At 35.1% G+C, this 12,055-nt stretch overlaps 1 protein-coding gene across 2 annotated transcripts in view; it reads right to left on the bottom strand.

Annotated features, from left to right (window-relative positions):
• LOC127882050 (lysosomal amino acid transporter 1 homolog) overlaps positions 1 to 11,909 on the bottom strand; it is a 29,031-nt gene extending 17,122 nt beyond the window's left edge. The window contains exons 1-4 of one of the 2 annotated variants that reach the window (XM_052430446.1): positions 11,800 to 11,909; positions 7,496 to 7,711; positions 6,100 to 6,229; positions 3,681 to 3,771 (exon numbers count right to left, since the gene is read on the bottom strand). In XM_052430446.1, the coding sequence (XP_052286406.1) occupies positions 3,681 to 3,771; positions 6,100 to 6,229; positions 7,496 to 7,680 (406 nt within the window). In that variant the 5' untranslated portion in view covers positions 7,681 to 7,711; positions 11,800 to 11,909. Of the gene's footprint in view, positions 1 to 3,680; positions 3,772 to 6,099; positions 6,230 to 7,495; positions 7,712 to 8,922; positions 8,945 to 11,799 lie in introns of those variants that run through there. The other variant, XM_052430447.1, reaches the window with a different exon arrangement.
• Between the last annotated feature and the right edge of the window lie 146 nt (positions 11,910 to 12,055).

Below are 12,055 nucleotides of genomic sequence, written 5' to 3'. Positions count from 1 at the left end.
ACATTTTACTTTACTTTAATTCATTTTATTTTCGAAAGAAAATGATCAAAATCCAATATGGCGGCGATTGCTCCTGACAAAATGCTGTCTATGTCAACATACATGTACACCATCGACGACCTAGTTCTGGCTACCATAACCTTAAATGTCGCTTTTTATGATTTTTGACTGGCGCGACTTTGTACAGGTCTGTCAATACTAAATAAACTGTACGCTGAAGTTTCTTTAGCTATCGAAGACCTTGACAATTTTGACAAGTAAACAGACAATTGCAGCGACTGACACTTTATTTGACAAAATATACAGGGCAATACGTTTTCCGACTTCGGACGACGAATTTAAGGACGCGCAGAACGTAATTTTTATATAATGTTATGGGTATGCCGTGTGTAATCCGATGCATCAATGGCGCCCATGTTAAAATAATTTCCCCGAGAACAGGGAACGACAAAAGTACTAACAAAAATAAAAACACGTAAGAACTAGTATCTTACCTTTAATTATCCTTTAAAATCCATCTAATAATCCATTTAACTCAATAACTGACGATTTTGCATCTAGGGTCTTTAATAATTATTTTAGCATAGTTAAATAAAGACCCTTATGCCATTCTATCACTTTATTCAAATGAGTTTATGAACGCGATAAACTTTCTTCTTCGTCACACGCTACGTCATGTACTCTACATTACTGCTGTTCAAATGAATCGGAGCAGTTTATCTAATAATAGCCGTTGGTGAACTCGGTTGCATTTGCAGATTTCTGCATACAAACATAATTATGTTTAAACTTGCACAATGTTTTATTTATCTATGGTAAATGCCCTTATTGTACGAGAAAATAATTTAATATATAAATACACAAAGAATGGAAAACATTCCAGTACACAGCAGATAAATGAGTACAAAATACCCGTGTACAAAATGGGACGTTCCCAATTCGAGTGTGGTGCTATTTTTACCATCTTATACTTTACACAGCTCTATGCCTAACGTGAATTAAATAGGAAAGCAAACATAGCAGATTATTCATGAACTATGCGATATGTGTATGGCTTGTTGTACATTCTTAATATTTAAGTTAAATTATAAATGTCAAAAGTATATGCTTTGGTTATAAACAATGCACATTACACAAATAAGGAAAATGGGATCAATTGACGTAGAAAACATGTGAAATAAGTCGCGTTTATAATAAATCGTCAAAAAAAATGGGGAAAATTACGCAATAAGTATGTCATTTTATGACGCCATCAATCAGCTGATTCATTATACGGATGGCGAAAAATTATGTCATATGACTAGATTTAAAGTTTGAAGGTCGTATAATTTTGAAGCTTAAGTTTTGTCGACTTTGTTATAAATAAAAAAATAACAAAACAAAAATCGTGTAATTTCATATTTTATTTCAACATTTCTTTTGGTGAATATGTCATATATATGTTTTTCTGCAAAATATGCACATTTTCTTCTAATGGGTGACCTTAAAGGGGCCTTTTCACAGATTTTGGCATTTTTTAACTTATTCATTAAATGCTTTATATCGATAAATGTAAACATTGGATCGTAAAAGCTCCAGTAAAAAATCAAGAATAAAATTAAAAAAAGGAAAAGAACATTGCCCGGACCAGGTTTCGAACCAGTGACCCCTGGAGTCCTGCCAGAGTCCTGAAGTAAAAACGCTCTAGCCTACTGAGCTATTCCGCCGAGTACATATACTAGTGGTATTTTATACCTTATATAAGCAATCTTCGTAGTTTCACAAAATTTAACGACAAAAACAGAACTCTCCAAATTATTCAATCGTTTCGCGTTGCAACGCTTTATAATTTTTAGGTTTTAAAATCGTCAAAAGATGCATATAATGGCTATATTAGACCATGGTAAATGTTCAGTATTACTGTTTCCTCACAAATATCAAAACTAAAACGAAAATTTGCGATTCTGAAACAACTTTTTTCAATTTTGTCAATTTACCAAAGCGTGAAAAGATCCCTTTAAAATTCGATCAATGAACCAAACAATATCGACCATATCGCATGACGTCATTTAAAAAGTAGTCCGTGCACGCGACAGGTATATTCCACAGTGTTGAATACAAGCAAGTATATTTCACAACGTGTTATACCGTCAATGTTGCGGTGAAAATGGGATAAAGTCTAATCTCCAATAACACTTCAGGGACATGCATGAATGCACAGTCTAATCTCCAATAACACTTCAGGGACATGCATGAATGCACAGTCTAATCTCCAATAACACTTCAGGGACATGCATGAATGCACAGTCTAATCTCCAATAACACTTCAGGGACATGCATGAATGCACAGTCTAATCTCCAATAACACTTCAGGGACATGCATGAATGCACAGTCTAATCTCCAATAACACTTCAGGGACATGCATGAATGCACAGTCTAATCTCCAATAACACTTCAGGGACATGCATGAATGCACAGTCTAATCTCCAATAACACTTCAGGAACATGCATGAAGCTCAGTATGCATGCCTTGTAGTCATTTATGACTTACAATGGAGTTAGCACAAAGGTGACTTATACCACTCCAATGCTTTGTCACTGTCATGGTAGCCAAGTTCAAGGGCACAAAACTAAGGAGTAAGTGGATCACTGAGAAAGCAAACTGTGTCTTGAACATCTTCACTTCATGATGCTAACAATGGTTTAACCCTTTACCACTAAGATACGTATTTCGATGCATTTGAAGTCCGTTAGAAAGATATATTTAATTAAATACCTTTCTTACTATATTGAAGTTTTAAAGGCATCATTTCCAACCCTAAGATACTGATGAGAAGCAAACAGCATAAAACCTGAACAGACTGCAAGTTACTCTTGGCCTGTTCTGGTTTTACGCCGTTTGCACATAGCCATTTTCACTTTGCTTCTAAGTGGGAAAGAGTTAATTGAAACTCTTGGGAAATTTGAGTTTGTTTACACATTTGATACTTATTATAATGAATAAATTTAAATGGCTAAATTCAAGGGCAAAAAACTCAATAAACAAATAATTTGTTAAATTGATATCCAACGGACAACGCCAATTCTATACCCCTCTGCCTTTGGCTGGGGATAAAAAGTAGATCACTACATGTTTAAAGTATGTCTTGCGTGGCAACCACATGTTTAAAATGAGGTAGTAGTTAACAGCAACAACTATATACATTTTATGCAGACAGACCAACTGACTTCCACTCACCTGAGATATGATTATCACAAATGTTCCAAACATGTTTCAAGATTAATTTTTATTCTAGAATGTTCAAAAGGTGTAAATATAGACATATAGAAAACCTGCTCAGCCCCTAAGCAGCAATAAACTAGGCCTCAATATCATTAGAACAAAATGCTCCGAGTATGTTTCATAATGAAAGGGCAAAAATTTGACTTCTAGGCCATTCACAAGGTTTCATGACAGAAATTTAAGGAAAAACTGCCACGCCCCCTGAACATTATTGTTTTGCAACAAATGGGAACCATTTTCGGAATCCGTCAAGATATTAGACAAAGTAAAAGTGTACTTATGACACATACAAGTTAGTATTCTTCATGATGTAGTAATAACACATCCTTACTTGACACAAACAGATTTTTAAATACACATAGAATATTTTCTGTTAAAGAACCTAATTTATTTTGAAAAGGATAAAATAAATCTTACCTCTATGTTTCTTTTTCCAGTGGAAATTGTAGTAAAGATACTGTACAAATAAAATCAGATCTGCGAACACAAAGTAAATGGCAAGATAAATCTGAAAGAAAAAGCATATAAAATGATCAGATAAATGTTTAAATAGTATAACAAAAAGATATAAAAAGACAAGGCCATCAACAAAACTCATCCGTACTATATGATGCCACTTATCTTATTACTTTTACTATGGTCAATAACATGATATTATGCAATAAGATATCATTATTTGGCCCAAAGAATATAAGTTATAATAAGAGTTTATTTATTCTGTGATTTTTGTCACTAAGTTTTTCCACACAAAGTTGTAAATAGACAAACAGATACATGTAAAGCATTTTTTTTAAAGACACAAAGGTTGTTTTTAACAAAGTCCTAAGGAAAATCAGAATAATATGTGTTTGAGAAACCACTTCAGGCCACATTTTACAGGCAAAATCTTTAATTGTCCCAAGTACAAAAGTAGATCATGCGTTGTGCATATCCTGATAATGAGACCCAATCTCCCGAGGTAGGTGAGACAATAGAGAAACAACAGACATTGTTAACCCTTTGCATACTGGGAAATTTGTCGTCTGCTAAAATGTTGTCTGCTTAATTTCTAAAATTAGCATTTTCTTCGATTTTTTTCAAAGAATACTATCAGAATAGCAAACAGTTTGGATCCTGATGAGACGCCACGTTCTGTGGCGTCTCATCTGGATCCAAACTGTTTGCACAGGCCTTCAAAATTCGGTTCCCACACTGAAAGAGTTAAGGCTCCTTATTTTGAGACAGAACATCTAGAGGTAGATGTTATATCAATAAAGCTCTAATGATAACATGTTCAGATTACATATAAGAACTTTTCATGCCAGATGAAGATGTGGCAATAAAGCCCTCACAATAGTATTTTGAGACCTCATTTTCCACAGAAAGTTTTGTAAATAGGAACCCAGACCAAGACATTACCTGTAGAAGTAGTTGCTGGTCAATATTACACTTAAAAACAAGAGCACCGTATAACGGGTGCCACGCTTGGCTGCGGGTGCAGTTTTGAATAAATGAAAGCTTGTCAGATTTTTTGTTTTTTGTTTTTATAGGGATAACAGTGACCTTTGACCTAGGACCCAAAACTGGGTGTGGCATAAAGAACTCATCGAGGTGCAGCTACATATGAAGTTTCAAAGTTGTAGGTTGAAGCACTTTGATTTTAGAGCCAATGTTCAAAACCTTAACAAAATGTTAAGGTTTTAGCACGGCGGACGGCACGACGACGGACACGGACACAACGAGCTGGCTAAGACAATACCTTGGGTTTTCGCCGAAAACAGGCGAGCTTAAAGCTAAAAAACAAGTAATATTATGGATTTATCATTTCCACTAGCTTGTCATTGATGGAGAGGGTTTGGAAATGCGCCTTAAGAGCAAGTCATTTGTATGAAAGGTAATTACGTTAAAACCTAATGGGCTAGAGCTGGATCATGTAATATTCAAAAGGACACAATAACAATGCACAATAATAGCATGGAACACAAGGATGCAAAGGAGAAAATACTGCAATTACTCTAAGTTTTCGGACACTCTAAGTTTGCGGACACACTCTTTTTTAGATGTGGGAAAATAATTATTATTCATTATTGTAAATTTTCTTACAGCAGGTTTTCGTCCATAATTATTGTCTCTTAATTTTCAAACAGTATATTTTACCGCGCTTTACAACAGACTTTGGACCTCTTTTCGCTTAACTTGTGACACTTTGAGAATGGATTTTTACAACAGGATTAAGGTAACAAAACCTTGCAAATTTATGTCTGAGGGCAATCGACCATTGCATTTGCGTAATTGGGTGAATAACTATGTAAACCAGTAAAAAGTAATAGATCTACAGCGTTTGAAACAGTGTCCTCCTGTTAAGTAAGCTGAATGTTTTCTGTTTTTGTTCTATATCAGTTCATGCAAGAGTTACCGGTAGCAACAAAGCTGTGAAGTTGTATTTATTTTTTTAAGCAGAAAAAGAAAAGTTCATAAGAAGAGTTAATCGCAAGATAATTATTGTACATTGATTTATTGCAGTTATTTCAATATAATTATAATTTTTGGACATGTCAATGTTTGTTTCTAAATTTTCTGACACCTGTATTTTTTTTATATTTTCATATCTATATTTTTGGACAAGAATTTGTTTAATTATTTTTAAGTGTCCGAATACTTAAAGTAATTACGGAGGATAAGTTTTTATTAAATTGTCAACAAATAATTGAAAAATAGTTTTGAGGGTAAAAAACGAGTTGTTACAAAAAGCTTGAACTGAAAACTAATGGACATGGAACCTTATCTGTTGCCCTGCAGCTGAATGGAGGATAAATTATACCCCGAGTTTGTCAAACATGGGTCCAGGCCAGATTACCTGTAGCTTTAGCTGCTTTGTCAATATAGACCCGATAAGATTGGAAGAGTCGCCTAGAGTCCACATGAGAATCAGCATGAAAGAGATGCCTTCTATACCTTGTATATGACGACAGTTCTTCACCATCTGTCTGTAAATACATCATTTCAAGATATCATTTTCACGTGTGAAGAATAGAAGCCAGTACCAGAATATGTTGTGAAGACCAGTTGAGATATGCTTTATATAAGTCTTTCAAGTTGAGGATGACTTAAAATTGCTTGCAATATTAAAAGGACTTGTTCACATTTTTTTTCACTATTTTAAAGTTTTTCATATATTGCTTTTTGATAAATGTAAACATGCACTAAAGAGCTCCAGTATAAAAACTGGATAAAATATAAAAAAGGAAAAAAAGTTACCCCCCCCTCCTCCACTATGGGCTTGAACCTCTAACTATTTGCTTATAAATCGACTTTCTTACATTACCATCAGTGATTTTGTTTGCTTTTATTTGTTACAGCCTGTGACATTTGAATTGGGAAAATTAGTGTGATAAACCATAAAATTGGGAAAAATAGCATGATAAACCATGAAATTGGGAAAAAATAAGAATTATAAATATGCTTATAAGTAACAGAATTAAAATTGTTCTTATGTGCATGTTCAGGGGTTTCTAGCCATTTTGGGAAAAGGAGTCTGGTCATATTGGGATTGTTTTAATTGATAAAAGTGGCAAATTTGGGAATTATTTATCAACAAAAACGACTAAATTAAAGTTATATATTTTGCAGGATGTTTAAATAACAAGTTGAGATCTAGAGTTAAGAAATCATATGCCACATATTGTCACAAAGTATGGCAAAAACAACAGAATCACTCAAAATTATTCAATCTTTATATTGGCTTTGTAATGTAATCAATTGGGAAGATAACTCAACAAGAATAACTTGCAGTCTATTCAGATTTTATGCTGTTTGCTGCTAATCAGTATCTTATTGTTGGAAATGAAGCCTTTAAAAGTCCAATCTAACACAAGAGATATCTATCAGTTTAGTTGATTTTCTAACTTAGAAGGGACTAGAGTCAAGTGAAAGTTCTTTCTGAGTGGAAAAGGGTTAATACACACACTGTGCGTAAAGTTTCATTCCACATTAGCCTGTGCAGGCAGCACAGGCTCATCAGGGACAACACTTTCCGCTTTTATTGTATCATTCATTTAAAGAAATTCTCAGCAAAAATTCAGTTTAGGTGGTCCCTGTAGGTGTCCCAAGTGTGGTCCCTGTAGGTGTCCCAAGTGTGGTCCCTGTAGGTGTCCCAAGTGTGGTCCCTGATTAGCCTGAGAAGACTGCACAGGCTAATCAGGGACAACACTTTACTACACACATGCATTGAATCCCGTTTTCCCAGAACTCACGGAATGGAAACCACCATCCATGTTCCAAGAGAAGCCAGTCCTAACACCTCTGAGGCAACACCTTTGGCATCATACACACAATCATTTAGAATCAGGTAAATCCAGTGTATGTAATCTCCGCTACAGTCTGAACTGTTGCTGTTTATACCAGCCTGCCAGTGGTTCAATAACGGTTGCCATGGCATGGCTTGTTCTTCTTCTCGACCTCAGCTTGATCTGCAGGTACAGAAAGAACAAGAGATGTGTTTGTCAGAAATAAAATTTCAATATATCATTTGGCAGGTTTAGAAATTATCTCTCTTTTAAAGCTTATTACTTCCCTTTGAATGTATTTTTTTTACTTTTGACCTTGAAGGATGACCTTGACCTTTCACCTTTCAAAATATGCAGTTCCATGAGATACACATGCATGCCAAATATCAAGCTGCTATCTTCAATATCACAAAAGTTATGGCCAATGTTAAAGTTTTCGGACGGACTGACGGATGGACGGAAAGTTCAAATGATATATGCCACCCTACCGGAGGCATAAAAAAAGCAAACAAAACCTTTGTTAGATTTTATGCCACATGTCTCTCTGAAAACAAGATTTTGCCTTCAATAAATGCTGACCCCCAGTCCCCATGGAAGTGCTGTCTGTATTGATTTGTTGGCCCTTACTGAATATGTCTTCGTCCAAAATTTGGTCGATTTGAAGATAAAAAAGAGTTCAGGTGATATGAGTGTTCTAAACGTATCAAAACTTTAGAGTAAGTTATATTTATTTTAAGAAAACAATCAATTTGAGTTGACCAATTATTTTTACCTTATAAATAAGTCCAAAAATAGGTTAATATAAAAGTTAAAAAATTTAAGGGGTCAGGTGATGTAAATGTGTTGACAGTGGTCATAGCATTCATGAGAGAATAAAATCTTTGTAGCATACGGTATTGATGTTAGATGAAATACATAAGTTTAAATTAATCGAGAATGCAGACCTTCTGAAATATTCTGAAGTATGTCAAAGACAAGGACAAAATGAGGTAAGTGTAATGTGGGTATCTTGAGCGTGTTCAAAGACAACATTCCTGTTAGTATTAACCATCCATTGACAGATGTGATAAACACTATCTCCAGCACAAGTAGTACTACTAGAAGTCTGGGGCATACAAATCTTGAATCTGTAAAATAAAACTAAAAATATTGGCACTGTGAAATAATCTTCAAGGATATGTAACGCGATTGTTATGCAGGGTTTCCATTCAGTTTTCAGAAAAAGTAAATAATGAATAATAATAACTGTACAGTGTAACAAGAAATAATCCCATTACTGTTCAAAATTCAGTTATTTATTAATACCAATAAAACATAATAACTCATTAAAAATCGTATAATTATTTTACATTTTGTTCACGTAAAACTTATGTTTTAAAATAAATCTTAAAAACCTCTCTTGTTAAACCTTCAGTTGTCACTCATTTTTGTACAAAATTTATTAACTATTAATACCCATTAGAATACTGTTAAAGCAGTTTAAGCGTTTCCTAAGATATCATAAATACACACATGTTAATATCAACCAACTCATCATTGAAGCACTGGATAGGAAATGCTTAATTGGCAATTAACTGAAGTGATACAAACCCAAATACACTGATCTACATCATAGATTAATGAAGACAAAGGTCAAACTGAAAGGCAAAGATCAAACTGAAAGTGATAGCTCATGCAGCTGCAGCAGTCTAGTCATGATTGCCAGCTTTAAACACTGGTTCTCTTAAAAAACGATACATCAAAATCCTTATATGCACTTTTCAATTTTAATGTGTGTCTTTAATTGTAACAGTAAGACAGTTTATCTTATATTAATTAGTGCTCCAGCTACTCCACAGTGTTGCCAGATCCGGCAGTTCCCAAGGCCCCACTTGCATAATTGGATCACATTATGATAAACATAACTATGAAATATATCCATACATGACATATACTTTATTGAAAACATACCACATAGATAATATGACTGCATGCTCATGTGCTTTTTGCAATCCCAGCTGGAACACTATTACTGTAACTAATGAGTCATGACAACATATTGTGTGACAGTGTTCTAAAATTGGCTCTTAAGAATTCCACTCCACACACCAAATTTATATGACATGTAAGGGGACCATCAATTCTTCTTGAATGCTCTGAGCTTCTATAAGTACATACATACAGACCCTAAGGGTCAATAGCTGGGAGTTGTATTATTGCAACTAAGGCTCGATTGGTCATTGCCGGCTTGGGTACTACTTACATGTACCCCTGGTGCGGTAAATATACTATACGGTAAATATACTAAAACGTACCCAGGAAATTTAACGCTAAATCGGTCGTTGTCGGCTATTTTTGACCTCTTTATTATCGAAACACATACTCAAAAAGCATGTTGATGCAGTTTAAAAAAAAAAAGAGAAGTTTGTTTAAGATAATCATTTGCGCGTTTTACGACATCGGATTTTTGGCGGGAATACAAGTCGGGTACAGTCTAATATCGCCCGGGTATGATTACGTATATTTACCGTACCCGGGGTACATGTAAGTATACTTAAGAGTACCCGGGGTACATGTAAGTAGTACCAGAGCTGACAATGACCAATCGAGTGCAACTAAGGGGAACATAGTATGCCCCCTATTACAATAACGGTTGATGGCATAGACAAACTCGTGGCAAGCCTAAACCCAAATAAAGCTCAAGGCCCAGATCAAATCTCACCAAGAGCCCTAAAAAAACTCCACAGCGAAATAGCCCCCATCCTCACTCACATATTCAGGTTATCATTAGAAACAGGTATTGTGCCAGATGATAGGAAAAAAGCAACAATAGCACCAGTATATAAAAATGGTCATAAATCTAAAGCCAGCAACTACAGACCAATATCCCTCAATTGCATCTCTTCTAAACTTATGGAGCATATAATTGTTTCAAACATGATGACATTCTTTGACAAGCATGATATCCTCAGTCACTTTCAACATGGTTTCCGGACTAAAAGTAGTTTTGAAACTCAGCTGCTGAGTTTTTCTAGGGAAGTCCTTGACAGCCTAGACAGTGGACAACAGACTGACGTCATTGTGATGGATTTTTCAAAGGCCTTAGACAAGGTCGACCATCACAAGTTAATACACAAGCTAACTAACATGGGAGTTGACAGTCATGTCTCTTCATGAATTAGGTCATTCCTGAGCAACCGCAGCCAAAGGGTTGCGGTTGAAGGTCAAATATCTGATCAATTGCCCGTGTTATCCAGCCTCCCTCAGGGTTCTGTTGTTGAACCCTGTCTGTTTTGGGCATACATCAATGACCTGCCAGAAACTGTCAAAAGTAAGACTAGGTTATTTGCGGATGACACAATAGTCTACTTAACAATTAAGGGACAGACAGACACAAACCATCTACAAGAGGACTTACAATTACTTCAAGAATCCGGGGTCCGTATTCACCAAACAATTTTTAGACTTAAGTCTTAGAATAAAGAAAATTCTTTAAAGTAGAACATTCAATAATTTCTTTCATTTTGAATCAAACTCTGCAGTAAACACCTCTTTCTATATTATTCTTCATATAGAACATTTTGTTAATGACATAATCACCAGTGGAGGCCTGTTTATATTCAAACACTCAACACATTTTTCTTGGTTCTAAGTCTATTCTTAAGTCTAAGAATCGGTTGGGGAATACGGGCCCAGGGGTCACTGGTTCGAGTCCAGCTGCGGCTCCTTTTTTTTTCCTTTTTTAAATTTTATTCTTGATTTTTCACTGGAGCTTTTAAGATCCAATGTTTACATTTATCAATATAAAGCATTTAATGACTTATTTTAAAACATGCCAAAAACTGTGAAAAGGCCCCTTCAAGTTCTTGATAGTTTTCCTGTATTTCACTTCTTGTATAGTCTATATTCTGCTTATATCTAACTTTTAAAATACATTATTTGATTGACAGGGTGAAAATAATGACGGATTGGCCAATGACCCTGTAAATGTAAAGTTAAACTGGACGCCAACATAGTCAGAGTGTAGTTCTGGCTTCCATAACTTTAAATGTCGCTTTTTATGATTTTTGACTGGCGCGACTTTATATACAGGTCTGTCAATACTATATAAACTGTACGCTGAAGTTTCTTTAGCTAGTCAGAGTGTAGTGTAACCTAAAAGCGGCTACAAAGTAAAACGAAATAAATCGCCGAACTCGAAGTTACATCTTTATATAAGAAAAAATAGAGAGAGATATATATACATGAATAAACGCGTTTGTAAAAAAAATGTGCGTTGTAAAAACACTTACATGTTATGTGACAATGCCCACGAAACAGAATGTTATTGCGAAGAATCAATAGATCTCGTTCGTTTGACAGATGTAAATAAGCCCTGCGCATGCGCATCTGATGACGAGGGGGGGGGGGGGAGGCATTGTGTGACGTCACTAAGACCGGTCAAAGGTCACAGGATGCGTGGCGCTGGAAATATCCAGGAAACATTTTTAATAAATATTCGACGAAACGAAGCAGCAACATTGTTTTCAGTTTCATTGTCTTTAACAC

The sequence above is a fragment of the Dreissena polymorpha genome, chromosome 5 (assembly GCF_020536995.1).
Source record: "Dreissena polymorpha isolate Duluth1 chromosome 5, UMN_Dpol_1.0, whole genome shotgun sequence".
In the NCBI taxonomy this organism is placed as follows: Eukaryota; Metazoa; Mollusca; class Bivalvia; order Myida; family Dreissenidae; genus Dreissena; species Dreissena polymorpha.
Note: the sequence above shows the minus strand (reverse complement) of the source record. Positions and strands in the feature narration are given on the sequence as shown.